At 42.2% G+C, this 26,185-nt stretch overlaps 1 protein-coding gene across 3 annotated transcripts in view; it reads right to left on the minus strand.

Annotated features, from left to right (window-relative positions):
• BMPR2 (bone morphogenetic protein receptor type 2) overlaps nt 1-15,842 on the minus strand; it is a 105,719-nt gene extending 89,877 nt beyond the window's left edge. For 2 of the 3 annotated variants that reach the window (XM_041472811.1, XM_041472810.1), the window contains exon 1: nt 15,602-15,842. In XM_041472811.1, coding sequence (XP_041328745.1) covers nt 15,602-15,677 — 76 coding nt within the window. In that variant the 5' untranslated portion in view covers nt 15,678-15,842. Of the gene's footprint in view, nt 1-7,264; nt 7,337-15,601 lie in introns of those variants that run through there. The other variant, XM_041472813.1, reaches the window with a different exon arrangement.
• Nucleotides 15,843-26,185: the final 10,343 nt, after the last annotated feature.

Here is a 26,185-nt window from a genome sequence, read left to right on the forward strand (position 1 = left end):
CAAAAGACAAGGAAGAAAATAAGTTACACAGGGAACATTCTAGTTTCCTGCTGCTTCTAAGAAAAGCAGTGAAAGCATGTCAGAGTAAAGAGACTTGGAACTGCTAATTTAGATGCAGTTTAAGATTAGAAATTCACTTTCATCTAAAATAAGGAACATCCACCATGTGTCTACCAAATAAACACTTTTTGCTGAGTCATTAAAATATATTTAAGTAGTTGGACAATTGTACACACTACCTCTTTAGTCATCTGTTTCTTAGCTGTTTTATTAAACATCTCAGAAGCAGCTCAATCAAAAATACGAAGAGCATGAGTGGATGATATAAAACTACAGATATTTGGAATCTGTGGCCTGCTTGGAATAACAAGTTGAATAAACGTAGTGGTCAAGAATGATTATAAAAAAAACTGTTTAACTAATCAGAATTCAAACAGCAATAGGGTAAGGCACAAAGTAAAACGCTACAAAATATATTTGAAATGACACCATTTTCTCTTTTGAACTTTTTGTATAGAACTTAAACAGAGCAGTTAACATTGGTGAGAAAGTAATAAATTAATTTCTAAACCTTCCAAAATAAAAATTTCCTTTTATAATTACTATCTCTAATAGTTGTATGTTTTGCAATAAAGCTGCCACTTTTCATAAGTTTTCTCTCTGAGAGCAGCTTTACTTAGTACAAAGCTGTCACAACCAGCTTTCTATCATGATAAATCTCACAAAATCCATCAGCTTGGGATTGTAATGAATGGACAGTGAAGTGGATGACAATGCATTCCAAGGCAGCAAACCAGGTATGTGTTCCTCTTTGCTGGTGGCACACTAAGCAACAGCAAGATACTTCATCTCACTGAGGTCCTCCTCCCATCCACTGTGTATGTATTTTTTAAGTACTGTCACGCTTTTGCTCATTACAATCACAGTTGGGCCTCATTTTTGTTTTTTTTTCCTTTTAAATGTCTGTACTCCAATAATCAATGTGCGCAGAGCAAGTTCTCAAAACACAACTGGTGCTTCAGAACAGAGCACCCAGGGAATGGGACTTGTCTCCACGTCCCAAGAAAAAACAAGATTTATTACAACTTAGACAATTGTTTAGAGGGGAAAAGAAGCTATTTTTAACTATCCTTCTTAGTGGCTGCACTTAAGGGAGGCTCCCATTTCCTTTCTTCATCTTACACAGCAGCCGTAACTACTACTTCCTTTTCTCTCAGCTGTTTTTACAAAATATCAGGGCTTGCAGCTTGCAACTATGCACTGTCTTCAATACCATCACAGGTTCAAAGCAAAAGCCAGATAGTGCTTCCAAACCAACTTCTGCCCTGAAGGGCAGCAGGCAGCTTTACCTTTGAGTGTATCTATTTCTGCTCCACACAGAAATAGCAAGCCTGAATTTGGTAGGGCTCTGAGGCCAGCCAGGGGATCCAGATTTAAGCTGCTGGTGTATGTGTGAGTGTAAAAGGGGATGCAGACCTCACACAAACTACTACAGGTTCTGATTGTACTGCTCAAGCACTGCTACTTGGTGTGATCATTTGCACTTGGGACAATTGAACTCCAGTACAGGAATCTGTAGAGACAGACAGCACTGCTAAAACAAGTCTTCTGCAGTCCTCAACAGAACTAGATAAATGCTACCATATGCCAAGTATGGGACATGAGAAAGGAACTCTATCTTTGTCCTCAGATGGAGACATTTGAGACGAAGACAGTATTTGTGTTCACATTTGTATACATTTGGTGAATAAAAACCGGAAGGATAGGAAGGGCAGAGCAAGCAAAGGCTACAGCAGTTCTAAGCTAACTTCCAAAGACTGATCTCATCAGTCTTGCACAATACAATTCCAACACAAAGATGAAAATTCAAAATAAATCCAGCATAACTACAAGGTATCTGCTATCACACTAATGACTAGATACAGATCTCCAAGAGAGCATGATCATTTTCTTTTTGAACTCTCACACCCACCTTCCCCTGCCACACTAGAGTTTACAATGCTGAGAATAATTTTAGTTTTTGTCTATGCAGTGACAAATTATATTACCAGCTTGGCTCTCAAAAGTCCTGGAACCTTTTAATAAAATGCACCTTAAGAGAAACAGCTTGGAAATCTGTGGCATGGAACCTGTATATTCCTCAAGGACTAAAACAGCCCTTCACACAATTTACCTTAACTGCCCCCTCTCCCCAGATCTTAACCAAGGCTTCTTATGATTCTTCTGAAAGCATTATTTAAATATATATCTGAAATCACTTCCTTAATTACTCACTCAAGCTCATGCATGTTTAAAAGAAGTTTAGTAGGTGAGCCACCTCTTGTGGGCTACACTGAGCCAAGTTTAGGGAGGCAATGACTGTCCTACACTGCCTCTAATCTCACCCCAACAGCATCTCCCCCACAACAAATTATACATTCACAGTGGATCTGTCAATTAAGAGTCTCAGAGTTTGTGTTCTGCAAGATAATAAAAGTAGAAAAATAAAGGAGCCTTACTTTTTGAAAGCGTACCAGAAGAGTCAGAGAAGCTAAGCATTCCTCTAGGGAAGAATAAACTTCAGTCTCTTGCACTTTCTTAATGCACCCCAGTTGATCTGAGCACTTATCAAAGATCTCTTTTTAGTAACATGATACAACTAGTTTCTTTTCATTAACGAGAAGAAATGCATAAAACAGCAATGTTCAAGTGGAAATAAAAATGTCTTTCTACAACAACTGAAATAAGGGCAATAAGTGAAATTTAAGAAGAGATAGTATCAAGAAAGAAGCACACATGAAGAACCACCTCTGAGCTGGAGGATATAACATCCATGGGGAAGAGAGAAGCAGGAGAGTGTGCAACTGTGAAAGTCTATTCCCTGCAAGGCCTTGAAATTACCCCTTTTTCACCAAATGAGGCAAATATCCTGCAGAGAAAAACACCTCATAAAAACCATCATAGTTATGCACAAAGCATCTGAATCAAGGTCAGATAGCTGCTAAAATGATAGTTTAGGGGTGTATATGTCTAATCTCATGTTTATTTATAATGCTCTGGTTTTAGGTAATTTTGATTTTGTGAGTGAAAACAAAACTACAGAACTGCGCTCATTCTCTGCTAAGAACATTTGCATCTTCCCTTCTTTAAATGTTCCACTTGGATCTTAATCTGCAGGATTACAATCTCCTGCTCCAGCAGAACAATTGACAAGGGAGAAGGAAGGATGTCCACAAAGCCAGATGACATGAAATATGAAACTACAGTGCTAATTTACTTAATTTATCCTACAGCAACTCAGCATCTGCATACTCACAACTTCTTTCTAAGAGCTGTCCTAACACTTACTACAGGTTAGGAACATGCACAGAGTCAATCAAAGCACAGCAGTTGGCAAACTAGTTTCCATCTGAACTCACCCTCTTCCTTTACATCTCTTTGTTAAGAGTTCTTAACAATTATCCTCAAGCTGTTGTGGTGTATCGCACTCTTTGTGCCTCCTGTGCTATTAGGGGCATCTGCTATAAACTGTTTGTCCTCATATAACCAAGAAAACTTGAAAATACCTTTCCACGCTTTCCTCAATAGCTCCCACAATTTTCCACTCCGAAATCCTCCTCAGCTAATTCTGGTAGTGTCTATGTAGAGATAAGGCTACCAAATCCAGCAGAAATATTTAAACAAGGCTCACTTGGTGCTACATCACACCTTTTAATTTTGCTATGCCTTAGAAGTAGATACCATCCAATTTCATAAATAAAATACAATTAAAAAGCCCTTTTCCTGTAAATGGTGTTTGAAAAAGTCAAAGCTCACTCTGTTACTCTTGAATTAAAGGGAGCTGAGTTTCTACTGGTGCTTTCTAATACTTACTGCTGTAAAAGTGCACTTCAAACTTCCTCCCACCTTAACTAGATAATAAGCTTTTCCTTCAATCAAACATAATTAACTGTACAGCAATTCATTAAACCATTTCTTCCAAAAACCACCACCCCTATAAAATGAGGAGGAGCCAGCATTCTGCAATTCCAACTGCATCCCTTCAGGTGAGCCCCTCAGCTCCAGGACCTGTGCTGCTGGTGATGGCACTGAGTTCTCCAGTTGCCTTTCTGTGCACCCACCACAGCACATTCTTCAGCTGCAAGGTCACTTTTAAGAAGGTGATTAGCCTGCCTTGTTTGCTAGAGGATGAATGATGCTCTCGTGCCTGTCTAGACTGGGACTAGATGGAATGCAGTTACCTCTGCACCTCATATTCCCACACTCAGGGAAGTGAAGCAAGCTTCAGTGTTATCAATGAAGCACTGAAACAAACTGCTTTATGTCATTGCCACAAAGGAATTTACTATCGGATTCCATCACGTACGTCATCCTCCTGTGCTATTAAATATTTCAGCTAAATGTAATAACTGTTTGTTTGTGGTATTCCTACATTTTAAACTAGTCGCAACATTTAAACATGTTGCAGTTACATGTTGAAAGCACATGTCGGTAACATAAAGGTAAATTCATGACATGCTTATTCTAACCATCCCAAAAAAGAATAACAAAACCAAGGGTGGAGAAGGATGGACAAATCTAGGAAAGAATCAAGACACAAATACCTTCTCCTATAATAACACTGGTAAACATCCAGCCAGGATGTCTAGTTTTATCTGGGGAAGCCAGGATATTGCAATAGGCTTACTTGTCAGTGTTTCCTGGCAGTCTCAATAAAATGCCTGATCTCCAAAACCTCTGTCAAGTTCAAAGAACTACCTATAAATGTGTACAAATGAATAAAGTACTCAGAACACTGGAATACTAAAAAGGCTTGTGGGATTACACCAGCGTCTTGTACAATAAACATTTGGAAATAGAATATAACTGTACTGGACTTCATTGTCCCAAAGTGATTCTGGGCTTAAACTTATAGCATGAACACAAAAACATGAAAAAAGCAACACTGGCAGAGGCTCAGAACTGGCATCACATCAGCACAGAAAGGGAAAAGTGACTTATTAAATTTCCATTTAAATAGAGAACATTCACACCAATGTTCATTTCCCCCTCAGCAAAGATATAGAAGACAAGTTAGTTGATACAGTAAAAAAGTTCAGTATGCAGAATTATCTTGATTTACCTTCAATTAGAAGCCTGTCTAAAGGCTGTTGATGTCTTGGGGTTTTTCTTTTGCATTATATGCCTGAACATATTGCAGGAAGACTGGAAGTGATATAACACAATGTCATTAAGTGTATGTTGAATTCTAATGTCTCAAAACTATGGATTTAACTACACTTTTAAGATTTGAACTTGGCAGAGAAGATACCATATACACAACAAATACATTAAACCAGCACCAAAGAGAAGCCCTATCGCACCTTGCTGTAGTAAAGCAACACTAAAACATCGGTACTGTATGGAAAACTCCATAGCCTTTCAATCACTTAAATTAAGCACTGGTTTTCACGAATATTTAACAACAAATTTATGGAAGATCAATCATAATCAAAAAGACAAAGACATAAAAAAGATTGAGATTTTAAGCAAATTCTTATTTCAGTTAGTGCAACTGTGGATTATTCAGGCTCTCTGTAAAAAGGTTCTGTAAATTTCTGTATTATACGCCACATTAAAATGTTCTTTAGAAGTTAAATTTTGCTTTTCATCTGTTTCTTTACAGGTCAAACAAAAACCTGTTGCTGCTATTATCATGAGCACTGGCTCATGAACAGTGCAGCTCAGACAGAACTCTAGGGCACATTCTGGATTTGCTGGCAATTTCAGATGCTTTCTCACTTAGCCAGTGAAGCTTCCTTCTGAAACAGGGCATCCAGGAGTGAGAGGACAATGCACATTGCCCTGGTGCTACACAAAATTCACTCTTCTTCACAATGGGTCTCCCGGTGTTTAATGACAACCTTAATTAACTGCAGAGCTTTTTTTTTTCCACCTATCTTCTTCCCTCGTTATTGGATCACCAAGTCTGTTCCCAGTTTTGTTTATACCACATTAAAAGCCCATTCTTTATTTTTCTGCATGCCTTATTATGTTCTCAGCTCAGCTCTTTTGTTGCCAACCCTTCTCCCACTCTTCCAAAACCAGTCAAGAAAATCAAGTTGCTGGCCATGATATCACTTTGACGATATTTGCTTCCTTCACAATATTTGCAGACCTTCACTTCTTCAAGATGAAAGACTTTGTTTTGATGACTACTTCAAAGTACATAACATCTGAATAGTTGTTTCCACATTTAACTCTTCCATTCCTCAACAGAACTCAATGCAACATCCCTTTCAGTACATTCCCTCTTAAATATCCCTAGATTTCCTCGGTGAAGCGACTCCTGCTCACAATATTCTTACCAGTCTTATATATTATGGCACCATTTATTATTCAAGTGTCTTAGGACCTCACTGATTTTTTCCTCTGCACATTGCAAAATAAGAAAAAAATATTCTTACATTCTCCAAGTGAAACCACAAAGTTGTTTGAGTTATTATATAATTACTGTATCACTACTTTATACTATTACTATTACTGTATCACTACTTTAGGGTATACTTTATATTATTACTGTATCACTTACTTTAAACAATCCCCCTTCTCCCCATTTTTAAAATTAATTTACTATGTGATGTCATGTTTAGACTGTGTATTCCTGTGCCCAAAGACCACACCTTCAGTTTTAAGTAGCTATACAGTCCACATACAGATTAGTAAAATAATAATTAGGGGGTTATTTGTTTTGCATACAAATATTCTATTCCAGTATTTCTCAAAATAAGGGAAGCTAAATTTGCTGACCGGTTCCTTAATGGTACTACTTCTCTGACAGGAAACAATAAAAGACAACAAAGCCTCTCTATTTGCCACTTCAGATATTTCTAAGTCTGTACGGAAAAAATCAGGAAAAATATTTACTAGATTTGAAATTCTTGGCTAAAACAATGAGAAAAAAACTGTGACCAAATAATTGTGTTCTGCTGCAACAGCATTAACTACTACAGATTAAATTTAACTAAAATTTAATTAGGTCAGATTCATCTTAGCATAACTAAAAGAGAAATTATTTAACAGGTCCTGATAGAATCTGGATGTAATTAATAAGCTTAAAGCTTATCCATCCCAAAAAATAAGCCATTTATGAGGACTTTTTGGAAATTAAGAACGCCATGCAAACATTAAATTTGCTAATATTACAACATTAGGTTTTAGCAGCAGAACATACTGGTAGGCTGGAATTTTGGTAACATAGTGAGCGAATAAGGATACACACAGATACACACACATCCATATATACCTGAATGTTATACAATTCATCTTCACTGTACCTATGTCATACACATTAGAATTGAAAATTTGCATCTTTTCTACATGAAAAAGTTTAGAGATCCAAATAACACCGCAGTGGGGATGAGGAACGATTTACCCTACTGTTTCCACATCTTTTTTCACTCATTTAAATTCACTGAGTCATTCATCCCTGCCTGCAGAGCCGAGCAAGAATAGCACAGAAGGCTGGAACGAGTTCTTCCACTTCTCAGCCGAGCGGCGCAGCAGCAGTGCCGGGAGCAGAGCCGTGCCCGGCTCCTGTTACAGCTCCCGGCCCGCGCCCGCCTGGCTATTTCGGTCGCGGCAGCTGCTCCGGCTGCAGCTCCCCGGCCCGGCCCATCACAGCCAGAAATAAAGGAGAAGAACTTCAAGCATGCAAACATAAGAAACCAACACCGTGGTGGCATCCAGACGAACTTCATTACAGGGTTCCTTTTATCATTCTCTGATTGCAACTGAAATTATTTTAATACAGAAGGCTTCTTCTTGGGCTAAGTGCCTGCTTTGCATATATACGGCAGTGCCACTGTCTAACTAAAAAGACAGCTGCTACAATTTTCCTAATACAACCTTAGTTTTCTTCACCTTACTATATTGGTTTTACATACCATTCATATCTCAGACAGGTAAATATAATAAAAATTTATATTTAAGAACTGATAATAATTTTAAAACATCTTACTTTTCAGCTAAGTCCCTTCTCTACAAATAAATATAGGAAAACTATTTCTAGTGTTTAGGTTTTAAACAAATAAAAAGACTGACAAAAATTCACAGCATACAGCACATTATCTTCTGCAAAAAAATATGTCCACACCAAGATTTTTGCAGCTTGGAAGGTATAGGAACACTAAGCCTCCCAAAGAAATCAGCTTTACTGACTTCCCTCTGAAGGACAGCATCAAAAGGAAGGAATAATTTTAAGTACATTCAGCAACAATCTGACTACAACAGAATCACTCCACTAACAAAAGCAAGCAGTTTTTTACAGTGGATAACTAAGCATACTACTGTGAGATCATTTATTTAATATAATCACTATTAGAGAAAATAGGTTTAATGGTATCAAAACCCACTATTTTTCCTGATACAAGTTTGTGAAGTCTAACAAAGGATTGTGGATTGATTTTAATTCTTGGGAAATCTAATTAAGGTTCTTTAACATGGATGGTCTAGGAGTCTTGTATCAAGTATCTGCTGCTTTAATTGTACAAATAAAATGTTTTATTTTTAACAGAAACCAAACCAAACTGAGGAAATCTCATAAGGGAAAAGCAAGAGCAGTAGATCATGTTTAGTCAGTTGTTCTTGTCCCTGAACTACATTAAAGCTTCTCACACCAGGTAAACCTGACCTTTGTGACTTATGCAGAGGGAAGTGCACTTCATGCCAAGAATGACGAGCTTGAGATGACACTGCCAACGCCCAACACTTTGATATTAATTAGGTGCTGCATTCTCCAATGTATAAACTAAGGAGCCCAATTAACATAAGTGACCTATGATCATACTTACAGCCATCTCACCACCACCAAATAAAACCAAAAAAGCCTCTTACCCATCTTTTCTTACACCCATCCTGCTTACAACTCAAAACAGTCAAAGGACATACAGTAGAAGAAGCAGTATAAATCTCAGCTTTTGGCTGGACATAATAGTAAGAGCTTCTGTACTGACTTGTTAGTGGGGAAGGTAATGCAAGGTTCCCTGTACCACTGTGCCAATGTCATTGTCTGCCACTTGCTCCAGCCCAGAAGGTGACAGTACATACCTGCCCATTACTCCTGCTTCAACAAATAACAAAACTACTTTTCATGAATTTCACAGACTGAAGCAAGTATAAATATATGCATTACAAAAACATTCAAAGGGACCACTGGAAAAGCCTGATTACAGCACTGTTGAAAAGAAGATCATAAGGAAGCTTGATGTGTGGGATATCTGAACTACAGAATATACACAGGACAATCAGCTAAACGCAGTTTTGAAAGTGTGAAAAACAATACATACCATTTAAATTACTCATACACGCTGTGAAGTTCATAAATGGATGATAGGCATTCAGTAAAACGATTTAGGCATTGTTTTGCAAGTTCAGTCGAAAAAATTGGCTACTAAATTGTCTCAGAAACACCAGTTGTTCCACAAGCAGCAAACTAATTGCCTAGAAATGTGACTCTTCTCCCACACTTCTTAGCCAACTCCCACATCTCCCACAGAAGGGATCCCTCATTCTCTCCCAGATCTCCTACAGCATGCCAAGTGAACAGGAAAAAAAATATTCTGTGCATAGTCCAGAGCAGTGGATGCACAAACACATCCTGGGCTGAGTTATGCTCCTCTTTTCCCTTGAAAAAACCTCTACCTTGGAACTTTTTCCTCTATTCAGTTCCTAATTTTTCATGAAAATGGTAGCAAATTAATCTCTTGAGACTTTTCTCATCTTTCACATATGGTTGAAATTGGCTAGCAGATTACGGAGTTAGAGGTGGAGACAGAAGGGTTCACAGATGTCAGTCTTCTGGGTCCATAATGCCTATTTTTCCTTCCTTCCCTCTCTCACAGAAACCAAAGAGAGAATACAGAGTACTAAGAGATGCAAAAGGTAGACACATTTACAGTTCAAAACAGAACACACGATTCGATGCAAACTCAGTAAGGCAACTGACAAAACTGACACATCCCAGTGACTTGAAACAAAATGCCATCACCACCCAAAAGCTCGTGGTTTCGAAACTTACAAGACTGAGGGAAAAAGAGAAGGGTAAAGGCATCATCTGAATGACTGTGTGTCTCATTCATTCTCACAAGAAAGAACAGAGATCTTCCAAACTGCTACCTGTAACTATGCTTTCCCTCCCTTCCCAGTGCAAAAGGTTCATTCCACTCATTCTCCGAGCAAGTCTGACAAATGTTCAGACACTATCTCTGTCTGGCTGTCTAATACGCCTTGGTTCTCATCCCACAGCAAACCAGACCCAATCCTTCATCCTTTCAAAGCTCTCCTGTCCCAGCCTTTCTTCCTGCTCACCACACCCCCTGACTGACCTCTCCTATCAGATTCTCAGCTGCTCAGCCCAGCTCCCAGCTCTGCAATTAACACATTAACAGACATCTCCAGTCAGGAAAGCACCATCAGGAATCGAAGTTTTGGGAAGAGCACAGTTCTCAAAATTTTTAAAAACTGCAAAATTGCATTTTAAAACACTGATGGTCAACTCAAGGTTTTCATCACAAATTCCTGCAGCCGAGGTCAAGACACTAAGCTTAAACACAGGAACTTATCTAAACCGGTATTCCCTGGCAATTGCCTGTGTATGTACACTACCCTACATTTTCAGGTGGATTGCCACATATTAGTTATGGTGTATCTTAAACAATCTTGCATTATAAAAGAGGCAAAAAAAAAATCTACTACTGTTGCATTATGAAAAACATGATAATTAAGCACTGTAACAGGCCAGACTACCTAGACAGGCTGTGAAATCCCTCTTCACTGGAGATTTTAGAGATGTTAGACAGACATTATTATCTGTACTTACACAACCAGGCCATGGAGGAAACAGAGAAACAATTTCCAGCCTTATGCTTCTGTGAACTTATGCTTCAGAAAAAAAATGAGGGAAAAATACCCAAAAAACACCACACCACCAAAAACCACAAACAAGTAAAAAACAATCAACCAAAAAATCGCCACAAAAAAAAACCCCAAAACAAAACACCATAAAATCCACACTGCAGAAAATCAGTTTGCATACTGAAATGTTACGTCTTTTGGGGAACAGTTCCTGCATTTCACTTACTCTTAAATTCAAAATCAAGCAGTGAGTAGCTCCACTAAGTCTACAATCTCAATAAAATTAATAGTTACTGCCTGTAAGCTATGCACAGATTCCAGTCCTACCCAACCTAAATCATCACCCAGCCTGTTTTATTCAGGGCGTAAACATTTTGTTCCAAATGAAACTTTACAATCAGCTCGCAGCCCTGGCTATAAAGTTGTATTCTGCCCAGAAAATGACAGCACATATTCATAGCACAGCCAGACTGAGTCCAAACACAATGCAGCTCCAGTACCATGCACTCTGTTGTTAGGAATAAAACATTTCTGAAGACCCCAATATAACTTTCTTGTCTCTCCAGTGAGAAAGGCAGAGAAAAATGGTATCTACCAAGGAAACAATGCCACTGACTATACAAACTAGTGATAAATACTTAATGAAATATAAAAAGGAAGGGGAGCAACAACATAGAAGTCAACAAATATTTTTTTACAGATATTTGTAATAAGTGCTAGGGAGATGCCATCAAAATAACCACTTCAACAAACTTCACTGTAAGAATAATTTCAAGAAATAGAGTTACGCTCCCCTCTTTGTCCAGGGTGAAGTGAGGTTGGCCTGCCTTCATCAGAGAAGGAGAGGCAATTGAGCCTTTTGAGGCAATTGAGACAATTGAACTTTTTACACATGGTTCCTTTGAGGGTGAAACCATTCACACTGGAGCAAGGTATCTGTGTAATGTCACAGGGCTTGATATTTGGGTTCTCTGGCCACCAGGTGAGCACAGCTTCCATCTCCTCACCGGCTGTGCCGACACTGCACAGTGCAGTGTCCCAGTACTGAAGTTTGCTTGGGAACTGGAAGCACCTGAGTTAAAATATCACAGAGGTTCATACAGGCTGATTTACCTAATGGAAAAAAGGCTCTTGCCAGCAGGGTGAAGGCTCTGTGCAGAACCCTGGGCTTGCACAGCTCCACAATCTCTTCACACAAGCACGCAGCCCGTGCAGGCCCAGCCTGGTGTCCAGGCTGCACTCGTGCTGTGGTTATCCTCCAGGCACACCAGTGCGCACCTCAAGCCAGCAGCCTGGCTCCCATTTCCCAGGCTCAGATTTCTGAGAGGGCTCCCAACACAAACAGAAAAATAAACAGAATTTTTAGGTTACATTTGAAAAAAAACATAAACAATGGGAGTAGCTCTTTTAAAAAGTAGAAATCAGGGTGCAGGTAAGTTTAAAAAAAACCCCATTGTTTAATATGCAAGATACACAGGGTCAGTTACTAATTTGAAACACCGAATTAGAAGAACTAAGTTGAATATCCAAAGGAGATTATTCCTCATTTCAGCCAATTCACATTTCAGACAAATTATGTTGAGATACTAAAGTAACTTAAACGAGCAAGACAGAATTAGATAAAGATGCTACAGCTCACTCATTTTAATTAATAATTAAAATTATCATTAAAAAAAAATTCAATCTCTATCCAATTCCTTTCAAGCTTTAATTTTTGCAGCCCTGTTGAACCGCACAGATACAGAACTATGCAAATACTCCCAAAGATAAAAGGATATTCTGTTTGCTTTAATTTTCACCTTATACTTTCTGCAAATAATATACACATTAGACAATGGAATGCTGTCTACCCTGGACATGTATTCAGAAGGAAAAGTGGTTCAGTATTGCATATCACAGAACGTAAGCAAGTGAAATGAGGAAAGATTGTATCTTTAATATCTGGTCCATACGAACACCCAAACAAAATTATTTTGCAATACCGGGGAACAGCTCAAAGGTTCACCAACCACCTCTTCAAGCACAAACCCTCATGACTAACCCACCAGAATCCTCTACAATATAAAGACACATTTATATATGTCTCACAGTTCTAAACAAAATATTTAGAAATACGTATTTCAAATAACTTGAAAAATAAAGAACAAAGTGTTGTAAACCATTTTTGCCCAATACTGCTTTTTAAACCTCTGCCCAAGACTGCTGTCAGTAAAATGTCCTCACTAAAGCACTTCTCTTTACAAAGACTAATGCATTATTTAAATGTAGACTTATCAGATAACTGTTAAGATCTGTATTTTATGGAGGAAGCCAGTAATATTTTTCCTCCTAATAATCAGCACATATTTCTGCATCTAGAACTAGTTCTTTATTATATCTTCAATTAGAAAGGGGAAGGAAGAACCACCTTCTTGCTTCATTCATATTCCAGATTATGAGTGGAACTATCATCCACAACCCCACGGTAAGATTTTTTGTGTCATCTCCTTTATTCATTGTTTTATCTTCCCTTTCCTGTCCATACTAAGCCAGGTCTTTGTGGAGCTCTCTCCAGAGAGGTCCAGATATTCTCCTCCAGACAGAAACTTAAAAACCTGTTATCAAAATACTTTCCCCCTGATGTCATGATTTTGCATTTATAGGCACTCAATTCTATACACTGCTGAGATATAGTATCTGTTCACTAATCAGAAGAAAGAATTAATAGGGGTTTCAAAGCTACAAAGGCAGCATTTTCACCCTGATGGGAGCATACAGTTCGTACTTTGGGGGAGGGGAAGAGAAGAAAGAGTGTTGGCTCTTTCATGAACATAAAAGGGCAGAATTACACATTAGTGTAGCTTCCCCATGTATAGACATTTTTTTCTGAAATGCAGTGTAAACTTAAAATCAGCCATTAGCTTCCTTAACTAAAGCTCAAATCATCCATGTAATTACTTTTACAGAGGATTATGACCAAGTTTTTTTAAAATGTGAATTGTTAAAATTTCACAATTAAGAAATAAATCACAATGGGAAAATAGGTTCCTATTCACAAACCAACCGACCAAGCTGGCATCGTTAATACCCTTTTAACAAGGCAGAACTGAAATACTGGGAATGCTGTTGCCAGGTCAGAATTGAAGTGAATTGGGTAAACCGTGCAAATGGGTTCTTACAGCACCTGCCCAGCCCTTGGCCTGGTACAAATCTGTAGTGGCTCCTTCAGTAACCCTTCTTCATCAGGGCACAGAAATTACCAACTCACCGAAGTTTTCACAAAGGCAAAAAAAAGCCTACACTTTTTTAAAAAATACATTTGAAAGAAAAGTTGAGATGCTGAGCATTCTTGATTCATATGTGCTTTTAACACCAAGATTTTTGACCTTCAGAAGTCCCTTCTCCCAGGAAAAAAAAAAGAGGGGAATAAACCAAAAACACTCCTCAGAAACGACCACAGAGAGACGCTGCAGACATCCATCTAAAATAATGGCAGTCAAAGGTCAGGATGATACAGGGAACATCAAGCTTTTCATTTATGAATCTTCCTGAAAGAGACCTCTTAGTAAGCAGAAGCAAGAAAATCAGGGACTATAGATGTAGAAATTTCCTAAACATATGTCATTTACAGGATTTTCCTAATAATGGCACCAAGTATCTTCAACTTTAACAAATTAATTTTAAGACCTCACTGAAATATAACATGGAAACCACCATCAGCTTGTTGGGTCATCTTAGCAAGATTCAGCAATTTTCGTCTGAAGATTCACTTATGAACTATATCCAGAAGATTACAAAATATCACAAAGAAAAGCAAGCACTGCAGATTGGATCCTGATCAGTAAAACGACAGAAAAGTCGTAGGAGTCTTCCAAAAGTGCTGGAAAATGCATACTGCAAGAACAATTGGTATTCCTGCCTAACAAAGCTGGGTTACACTCGAAGGCTCCAACATGTTAATCTGTCACCGTGACAGAAAAGCAAAGGTTGCCAGACCAACACGCATCTCTTTTCCAACACCCTGCATATCTAACACTGAGCTTCCGAAGGCAATTAAAAATAGGACTACAGTGTCCAAATATACTAAGGATGTCCAAATATACTATGACTAAGGATGCTCTTAGCATTTCTGCTTCCAACTTCTTGTTATAAAAAATTAGTACCCTTCAAGACCTTTCAGCATTTCTTAATAGTGTTATTTTGTGTTCTATAATCACAAGTGACAAAAGAAATAGCTCCATATTTGCTTCAGATCTCTCCAGGGGAAAAAAAATACACATTACAGTAATTCTGTTACAAAACTACAGCACATGTGTAAGGCCTCGAGAAGCACCGATGCTGATAAAATTAAAAATGGCTGTGCCCGAAGATCCCACAGCGAAACAGGCACAGCTCTGCTGACGATTAAAATATATATTAAAAATTCCTGCATTACCTTACAAAGGGCGAGGTATGCAAAACAAAAAGATTATATATATTTCCAAAACTGAAGTAAGTTATTAGACAAGAGATGCAGATCTAAGCAAAGCATTCTTACTGAGTGTGCAGGTCGAGCTCATTTACACAATAAAGCAGATTTTATTCCCCGAGACACTTAACGTATCAGGATTTCAAAACTTTTATCAGGCTTCGCCGCTGAAATAGATGCACACCACTTTGCAAGGAGGCACAGATGTGCCCAAATACCAGCGGACCCCACCCCCTTCCCGCTGCCAAAATGGCCAGTTCCTCGCACCCGGTGGCTACTCACCAGCCGCAGTGCCGAGCAGCAGGGTGGCACTGGAGAGCAGGAGCACCAGCACAAGGTGCTGCAGTGAGGCAGGCATACCTGGGCAAGCCGCGGTTCGAGCCGGCAGGAGGAAAAAAAAGGGGGGTAAAAAAAAAAAAAAAAAAGCCAAACCCCGAAGAGAGGAAATTCCTTCTGCTTTCGCACAGCCTTCCTTAACTCTCTCGGTTTACAATCCCGTCTGGAAGGGCAAATGGCAGATGAGAGGAGCCGTCTTCGCTCTTACTCCATTACAGCCGCCCGCCTTCATGCCTCGGGAGCCGGCAGCGCTCAGCGGACACGGGGGAAGCGCCTGGCTCTGCCTCCCAGCCCCGCGGCATCTCCCCCGCCGGGGAGGACGGCGGCACGCTCCCGACCCCGCTGGGAACCGGGCTATTTCCCACGCAGCTTCACGACATCGAAGAAAGCGCCCGGTTGGGAAGGGAACATATCCAGACGCGCCCACAGCGGTGTCAGTCAGCGCGGGCCCTGCGGGCCGGCCGGGGCGCGGAGAGCGAGCTAGGGGCTCACGGCGGCGGCGCGTCCCATCCCGGCAAAGGTCTCTGTCCTCTGGCCGCCCCTCCTCTGCCTCACGCTCCGGGGAAGGCGGCGGCGAGGCCCCCTGTTCTCACGGCGAGGGCTGCGGCTGCATCCCGGCCCATCTGCCTCCCGCGCCGGGCGGGCTCCTCCGCGCTGCCCCGGCCCCCGCCGCAGCACCGACGCCACCCCCGGCCACCCCGACAAAGGTGGAGCCCGGGGCGGGGAGGCCCCTCCTCGGCGGCTCCAGCTGCGAGCGCGCCCGGCTGCTCTCCGCGGGCGAAGGCCCTTCCCCTCCTCCGCCTCCCGCCCCGAGTTTCCACAGCGCTGGGCAGCCTAGCCCGGCCTCCTCACGCCGGTCTCCGCTCAGCCTCTCCGCGCTGCCAGCTCCTTCCTCCCCCCGCGCCGGGCTCGCCGGCGAGGGGCCGCTCCGCCTCCTTCCCCTGCCCGCCGCCGGCTGCGGGCGGGAGCCGAGCGAGGGCCGGAGCTCCGCCGCCCGCGCCCCCTCTCGCCCGCCCGCCCCAACAGCACGGGCGGCTCCAGACACAAAGGGGAGTCGCTGCAGCCGCCGGCCCGGGCGCCCGTCCCGCCGCGCCGCCCCCGCCGCCCGGCTCCGCCCCGCACCATAGAGGTGGCTCCAGGTAGGCAGAGCGGGGCCGCGGGCGGAGCTCCGCTGGCTGAGGGAGGGGGCGCGGGCCGAGGGCACCGCCGCGGGTTGGAGCTGCGGGCGAGGGGCGGCTCCGTGAGGAGGGGAAGGCCCCGCTAGACCTTCCCGGGAAGGCCGCGAACGGCTCCCCCACCCCATGCGGGCTGTTTGTGAGAGAGGCTGTCAGGAGGGAGGCGTGAGCTCAGGATTCACAGAAAACGCCTGTAACAGCAAGAAAAAAATGTGCAGCAGTCTCCGAGATTGCGTCATGTTTGAACTCGGTGGCCTGCCTGTCAAACACCCGGAGCTTCTGCCTCGTCCTCGGGTTCAAGCCCCCGTTATCTCTGTCCCTGTGAGCTCCCCTAGGAGCGCTGGCCGTACCGCCTAGTGCTCTCCCTCGGTGAGCAAGTCACGGAAACACAGATCAGTTAGGTTGGAAAAGACCTCCGGGATCATCGAATCCGACCTGCGACCGACCACCACCCTGTGAGCTAAGTGCCGCATCCAGTCTTTCCTTAAACACCTCCAGGGATGGTGACCACCACCTCCGTGGGCAGTCCAATAGCTAATCACCCTTTCTCTGAAGAATTTCTTCCCAATGTCCAATCGGAAATCCACTCAGCTCATATGGCTTCAGCCATGTGACTCTCTCAAGCAAAACCATTATCTACCTCTTAAATTAAAGAGATTTTATGATTTCAAAACAAAGATAAAGAGAGCCCACTCAGCTGTTTGTATGCTTTAACCATTGCTGTGTTGCACGGGACCAAAGAGATAAACTGAGGGCAGCAGCTGATGGGAGAGCTGTGACTGGAATGTAGTGTCTGATGTTCTGGCCTAGCAAGGCTCTTTCAAACAAGTTTTACTGGCTGTTGCATAGAAAAAAGGTTCTTAAGAACACCCTGCACACTGAAGGCACCTTCATATCAGGGCAGCACTAAAGGTTTGATTAGAATTGCTTCTCTGTGCCAAAATTCCTATACCAGTTTCAAGAGTGGACTACAAGTTCGGAAATCCAATTCTACACATCAAAATATTGAATACTACTACATAAAATGATGTAGTTGCAAGTCAGAGTCACAATTTTAGTGGTAATAAAAGTTTTCTGCACAATTCCATTCCTCTTCACAAGCCATAATGGATGAAATATATGTAATCTGATACCTTGACCATCAAGAGAATTAGTAAATAAATTGTACTAGGATTTTCATCATTGTGATGCTTTCACCAGGGTCATAGTTTGACATTCCTAAGGTCAAGGTGAATTTACACTGATAGTTATAAAATGTTTTCAAAAGTTTCCTACAATATTTTTACTTCCATTCTATGCAGATCCAACATGGATATTGGTGAGACAATAAAATATAGAATCACAGATTGTAATTTGTATTGCCACTTTCCAGAATTGCAACCACACGTTAACCACAGTATCCTTCCTGTTATTTGTGAAATGTGAATGTCAAGAAATAACTTTTAGAAGCAACACCAACACCAACTCTCCCCCCTCGACAGCCAGAACAATTTTACCTCCAGGAGAGCTAAAAAACCCCAACACTGAATAGTTTTCTGCAGCACCGAAATCCAGTGTTCTTTTCTGGTTCCACAGACACCAAACTATGCAACACACCTTCTGCCCAGCTGCATCTACCAATAAAAGAAGCAAGATCCACTTTGTTCAGAGAAAACAAGAACCTTGCCACGTGGGTTACACAGCACTGCCACTGTTTAGATGGTGAAAGAAAATTACTGTAATTGTTTATGACGTGTATGAAAACCTGCTCAGCCTGAAGTAAATGACAGAGGTCTCACTTGTTTCAATGGTTCTAGTTTTGGCTCATTAATTAATACTAGGAGTTCTTCTCCACAAGAAATTGTACAAAAATATATATTCTGGCTTAAAATGCTTTTATTTTTTTCTCTCCACAAAACAGATTTGAATTTTATTCTGTGTTTTCCTAAAATGAAGGAAAAAGACATGTCATTTTTAATACAGTTATTTCCTTTTAGTTTCACAAAAAACCCAAACCTGATCAAGAAAACACCCTACTGAAGGGCATGGGGCTGTGCAGCTGCTTTGCAGGAGTTTCTGTCAGGCCCTTGGACTAATCTCACATGCTTGCAATCACAGCAGTTGGCAAGAATTTCCCCTCCTTCCCTAAGTATCTTGAGTCCTGTAGATGTTCCCTGCAAGGGCTGGTCCCTCCTGGCCCGCTGTGGCTGTGAAGGCAGGGCAGGAACTGCGGCACCCCGGTGTCCCCGGAGCTGGCAGGGCCAGGAGGGGCTGACCCCCACACAGATGTGGAAAGCAATCGCTGCTGTCTAAGCACAGCTTCCTTTTCCCACGGTGGTGGGAGGAAACCAGAGATCCAAACTGTCACAGTCAGGCTCACTCATTGTTATGTGCTTGGACAAGAACATATTTATAATTCTTCCTGTGATATTGTTGTATCTGTAAGCTAGGATTTCGTTCTCCTAATATTCAGCAACACCAAGTAAGACCTACAGAAAAGTAGTCAGGATAATGAAAAATTGCAGAGCTGCAGGGCAGTAAATCTGGGGTGCAGGTTCAGGTAAAGATAGGGGGGAGACAAGAGAAAACACATCAAATTTACCAAGACTTAAAAGCCAATATTCTGACTGAAGCACTGTATTTCCATCAGGAAGAACTCTGACCAATGAAACAACACAACTGAACTTAGTGGAGATAAGACTGTTAAAAAATATGAAGAGGAAAGGCCTTAGGAAGCAGATGGTCTTTTGCAGCTGTGTTCACTGATCTCCCAGCCAGGCAGAGGCAAGGCTGCCCCAGCAGCATGGTCACGGGGCAAGAACGAGGAGAGTGGCAGAGAAGTGGCAGAGAAGCCAGAGTCTGGTGGCTGGAAGCTCCCCAAGATGCGGGTCAGATACAGCAGGGGACGTGTATCCTGCCCTTGGCTGAGGGAGTCTGCACAGCACAGGCACAAACAGCACGTGGGGGTTGCCCTTTGCTTCAGTGAGACGCAGAGAGGAGAAATGCAGCTGATAGGAGGCTCAGGAGTGTCCCGCTCTGGCTCAGACTGATGCAGACACAAACATGTTGATATCACTGGCAAATTCAACACTGCACGTAAGAGAAATTAAACATGCCCTTGTTAGCAGCATCTCCTTTAAACAACACACATCTTTATTTTTAATTAACTGGAATAAGGGAAACTATTTTCATGCTACCAAGAGGGTATTCCAATCGGTGGGAAATAAGATGAACAAAGAATGAAGAAAACTGAAATGAACTATGAAACAATAGCTTGAGTTTCATTTCTTTTCAGAAAATCCAATGTTCAGGCACTTTAAAAAGATTTCTCAGGGTAGGTTCACTGTTATCCAAGAGTTTTTCAGCGCTGATGCAATATAACTGTTATCATTGTTAGGACTCAGGGGACTGTTCTTTTTGACAGGGCCTTTCATGAAGTCAACAAATCAGTTTAAAACAAGCCATAAATTATATTTGGCTGCCTGTCAGCTTGGCTGGGGTGTTCTCCCAGCGCTGCTGTAAGTGTTGGGGAAAGAATATAACAACAAGTCCAGATATTTTGCTTTTAGGGGATATTTTGTTCCTAATTTAAAAAGAAAGCATCCCCCTAGCATTGACTCTGATGCATAAACATATGTTAGAACAGCCATCAAGATTTTTACAGACTTCCCTACAAATAAATACACCCGTTCTGGATCCTAAGTGATAGCTTAATAAATAATGGACTTGGTACAGATCTCCCCAACAAATTCCTGCCACTCATTGCTAAACTAGGGAACTGTCAGCAAGATCATCACCCCAGTCTTGCTCCTGTAACTGTATGTGGAAGGAGAGGTGGTTCCTGATAGATGGGATCCAAGCCTCCTGTAGCTCTCTAGATATTATTAACATCCTGAATAACAGCCAGAACTCACAGAAAAGACAATAGTGTCTACTTACAGTCTGCTGAGTGAGCAGCTACGGCTTCAGCCAGTGCAGCCAAACAAGTAATCACACACAGACGTCATTACCTTTGGAAGTGTTTGGTTCCTTGTTTTATTTGGATTTTCCCATCAGTGTCCAATCCTGGCTGGTCCAGAGTGGCATTAACACACCCTCATAAGTCCCCTTGGAGTCAGGGCAGGGAAGGTGGCTGTGGGAAGACCACACTTACAGGGAAGCAGGCACATACGCACAAGGAAAAACTATGAAACCTCTGGAGACTTCAGAAGCAATCTGAGCACAGAAGTACCTTCCTCAGTCATGGACATGTTTCCTTGGGAATAGGGAAAGGCACCCTCTCCTTCAGAGCCTTTTTATAAACTACCATCAGCACTTTCATCTTGTCTGAATTGTTGTTGGGTTTTGCTCCTTTTCCGGGGCTTGGTGTTATCTTGGGAAAACAGATTCTGCAAAGGAGGGAGAGAGGGACACTAAGCCTTGACTGAAATCCCAGAGAAGTCCTTTATGGGGTAAACTATGTTTCTTTCTGTTCTTTCTGACAGGCAGTAAAAGCCCTATCCACAATGGTCAGCCTGTCCTGCCAAGATGTGAGAGTGGCAAAAGCTCCTGTGGCATCACATACCTGACAAGGCTCTCGTGCTCCCAATTCTACCAAAAGCCTTAAGGAAATGGTAAATCAAATTCCATGCCTCAGAGGGAATTAATTTCCCCTCTAGTCCAGTTAAATAATCTGTGCCAGACATTACTTTTGGCCTTTAGACTCATAAAAATCTGTCTGAAGGCTGTTATGACTTCATTTTTCTTTGTCTCTGAGACAAAGAAAAGAGCACCTAATGTTGAACTTTTGAAAAAAACCCCAAAACATTTATGAGTATGAACTAGTAAGTGTTTTCAGATCTGAGTTTTTCTAACTCTACCAGGCTGTTGTGTAATCTACTAGGTGAACCACACTGTGCAATGAAGTCATGACAATCTTAGACACCAACAGCCTAAATCAGAAGAGAAGTTTTATGGCAGCTTTGTTTACCTTTCAATAACAGACTCTTAATAAATTGAATGCAAAAATTAATTGCACCACTCTTGTGGCAGTCCCCAGAAAGATGCATTTTGATGTTTTGCTTCTTTTTTTTTGTGCTGGTCTCACATTCCCTGATTTTGGTGTAGCAAGTGGTTTCCTATGGGGAGCCCATAATTGCATGATCAAAGGTGTGAGGATCAAGCCTGGAAACATAAAAGGTGGGTGTGGGACAGGTCAGCCTTGGCTATGCAAGGAGAAGGAGGAGGAAGATGCACACTGTGGGATAAACAAAAGGAGTATTCTGTCTCTAAAAGGATTAGCAGTGAAATAGTTAATCACCATTTTTACATTTCATAATACATTACATTTCCCTGTGATAATGAACTATCAACAATGTTGGTAGCAGATGCTGCCTTGTTTTAGAGATAACACTGCTTAGTCTGTGGAAATCTTATCTCCACTTTGGGGGTGGAGGTGAGAGAAACTTTCAAGTTAGCTCTGAGAAGCACCTCCCACTTTGAATTAAGTCTGAAATCATATGTTAAAGGCCTTTTACAGCTTGTCTGAATCTCTTGGCTGGTTCATCACAACATAAAATGGGAAATGTGCTGCAGGGTTTTTATCAGTTCAAAACATCACTTATTCATTAAATCCAACAATGGACGTAGTCAGAAATAGAAACGTAATGAGCTGTGTCAGAATCATCTTCTGGTCTGCAGCAGATGGGTATGTCATCACCACAGACCTGCAGGGTTTCATTCCTGAGAGCTACCTGAGCCTTCTCAGACTCACGACAGGCAGCTGGGAACGGAGCTCACGGAATCTCCAACACTCTCTCCTGCTACTGTTACCTTCCTTTTGCCTTCTGGTTCTGGGTTGTTGGGATTCTTCTATTTTCAGTAGTTGGTTGTTTTTTTTGATTACTCACTAAACAAGACAGTTAGCAGTGCAAGTCAGGTTGGGTTTCAAAAGCCACCTTTTCCTTTTTGGTGTTTAATTTCTTGCAGACAATTAGGATTTGACCTAAAAATATTTCTCCAATCAGCTCAATACTATCAGGAAGCTAATAAAAATGCCCTGTGAGAACAAAATGAAAGCCTCTGATAGACCTGCACTCAGTTTTCCATGGTGGAGGTCCAGAGGAAGCAGCCTCTGTTTGTGCTCATTGCTGGCCATCCTTGAACTTCACATCAGCTTGACAAGTGCCAGGCGTTCATCTAAAGGAATAGAAGTGGTGTCTACAACATGCATTTGCTCCTTGTTATTTTAAATGACAGTGTGGAGGGCACCTTTTTTGTTCAGACTTCTTGGAACTGTTGCCCTTTGCAATGAGAAAGGAGGCATCAACTACGAGCCCAACACCAGAGCTTCTTCAGGTTTTGTCTTCTCTTGCAAGTGTGAAAAAGAATAAAAACAGAGTTTAATTGAAGCCGCTTTTAACTCAGATTTTGTTGCCACTACAAGGACAGTGTCAGGGGGCTAACCACTTGCAGATCCATAGCTTCCAGAGAAAGGTGCTGCTGAGTGTGCCTGCCCAGCGTTCCTCTCCTGCATGCAGCCAGCTCTGGGAACATCACCTGGAGGAAGATAAAAATAAAAGCATTACCTTTTACTAAACCAAACAGGAGATTTCTATCCCTTCTGTTTCTGCCTGTAGCATGACATCTGTTGCCTGACAATTTTGAGACATTTTTATCTGAGAAGATTGTTCCTTCAGATCAAGAAATGAGTCAGTACCTCTGCACACCCTGCTTGCTTCTCATGGATTGATTTGGAAACATGAACCCAAGTAACTGCTTCACCAAAGCATCCATCAGGAACCCTCTCCTTGAAGTGATGCAGGCCAGGACACCAACTCCAGCCACCAGCATCAGTCCTGCTTGCTGGGGCCTGCAGGTAACATTGAGGGCACAGTCACTTCCTACCCCTGTGAGTTAAGTAAAATCAATGTCTCAGCAGGGTTTCCCCTCTCTAGCATTTTCCCTGTTTCACTTTTGTATTTATTTACTTTCAACCATCCCCTCAACACTGGAGAAGTTGCATTTAGCAAAAGGAAATACTACCACCCCTATAGCTCTGCTCTCCTAAGTGCTGAAGCTCTCACATTCCCAGCCACAGGAAGGTGGAAGGGGTGTGAAATGAGGGCAAAGAGAAGCACGGACCCTGAACTAAATGTTGAACAGAAAGAGGGAGGAAGTTGTAGGCAGGAGAGAGAGGGATATGAAGAGTGAAAGGAGGAGAGAAAATGTTACAGGAGAGAGTTTATGTTCGAATACGGATTTAAATGAAAATGCATTTTGATTTAACAGAAAGGAGAGTGCTAAACTGAGATCTCTACTATCAGCTACACTGACAAGGACACTGGCTTGGAAGTTTCACAATGCTCATCTGCAGGAGTAGGTCCCTGGGACTGGCTGGCAGATAGTCCTCGACTCAGAAGGAAACAACAAGTCTCAAGTTTCTCTTGGCTTAACCAAAAGCTGTAAAGCATATTCTTCCTGCCCTCCACTCGTATTCAGAGCTCCCCTGCGTATTTTGTTGATGAAATCTCTCACCCCAATTCAGGAGATAGCAGCATTTGCTAAACATACTCTGCCTTGCTACCAGAAGAGCTTCTGACCTTGTCCTGTCTTCTCCTTAGCGTTTGGCAAATACTTATCTGTACTCACTGTGACCTCCAGCCAGCTGGGTAAAAAGCTTTGGAGCCAAACATGTGCACAAATAATTCCAGGGGCAGCTGTTACTACTGGATTATCTCTTCCTGTGGTTTCTACAGATAGAAATAGTTAATACATGTTGCAGTTTACAGCTCCTTTCCCTTCAGCAGACCAAGGACCATCTTCCTTCAACTCAGGGCCATTAAGCCTATCTCAACAAAGAGGGCCTTCAATCTGGTACTCCCCTGTTTTGCCAGATGTATCCTATCGGATGAAATGGAGCCCACAGCAGCCAAAATCACAAATCACAGCCCTGCCATCTTTAGCCAAGAAGGTCTCCATTTAATCACTCTTCCCAAGTTATGTGTAACAGAGGCCATTCTGTGCGTATCCAAGCACAGCACCCCCTCTCTCCAACCCCTCCAGCCTCCCACAGCCCAGACATGAGGTGTTTTTTCACCCTGACGCATTGAGGTCCACGCCTGATCAGAGTTCATTCAACCCGAAGAGCAGCAATGACTCGCTTCCAAAAAATGAGACTATTATGGCTAGAGACCATTATGAAAGCCTGCGTGAAGCTGAGACCAGATGTGTGCTCACTCCAAATATTGCTTAGAGCAAATCCCTGGATTGTTTTGGTTCTGTTTTTTAAACAAAACAGGATTGACAGAATCTCCTCTGTAACAAGAAAGATTTTCTGATGTTTTTCTGCACTGCTGTTGCAGATGTTGGCTGGGCTGGGAGCTCGCACCCACTGACAGAGACCACAGCAGCTCTCAGAAGTGGGTGAAGATGTGGAGGGAGCCCTTACGTGACAGGATGGAAGTGATGGCGATGCCAGCCTATTTAAGTTCAGCTCCAAGAATCAGCTTGTGGTCATGGGGACCATGTTATTCTTTCAGTAGGATGTTCTGTATGAGCCCCTGGAAGTGAGAGCGATAACATGGCTCTGATCACTTTTTGCCTTTACAGCAAACCTTTCATCAGAGGAACCTCAAAGCAACTTGCCAGCAAGAACGGGCACAACCTCACACTGTGCCTGTGAGATAAGCGAAGGATGGAATAGATTAACTGCTTAAAAGCACACAGCAGCTCTGTGGGATGAAGGGAAAATAGGAAAAAACCTTATATATATACATACACATTTGAAACCATACAGGGTTTTATGGAGAGGCAGCCTGGAAGGCTGCCAGGATACTGAAATTGCCACCCCTACACAGCCACGAATACCATGGAAACCAGTGGGGCACTGGCAGGCAGGAAAGGAAATCAGCTGAAAAATGGCTTTCCATGAAATGCAGCCAGGCTGGGACACTGCTCCCCTCCTGACTGAGGGAGGCCTACGTGCCTAACCACCAGTGTTGCTGCCGGTGGGAGCTGGGCTCCAGGACAGAGTCATTCCCAGTAATTTCCCAGCCTGGGGTAACGCTTTCCTGGCGGTGGCCAGTGGATGACAGCAAAAAGAGGGATGGCTAAAAACTGCTACATCATGTCAGCTGTGGTGTGGAGGTAATGGAAACCCTGAGTGCCTAGTAAAGCTTCAACACATGCTGGGAGGTATAGGAAGATCAAAGTCAGTTGACATGTGAATGAGGACAGGGAAGGAACAAGTATGTGCAAGCTCCTGCCTGCCCTGTCTGCTGAGGCACGATTAAAAGCACGAAACACTCATCAGTTTTCTCTCAAAATACTAAGAAAGCACAAAGAAGGATTCCTTTAACCTGAGCGAAATTAAGTAAAGGAGAGAGGCCTGGAAAAC

This window comes from Pyrgilauda ruficollis, unplaced genomic scaffold, assembly GCF_017590135.1.
Source record: "Pyrgilauda ruficollis isolate IOZ18807 unplaced genomic scaffold, ASM1759013v1 scaffold3, whole genome shotgun sequence".
Classification (NCBI taxonomy): Eukaryota; Metazoa; Chordata; class Aves; order Passeriformes; family Passeridae; genus Pyrgilauda; species Pyrgilauda ruficollis.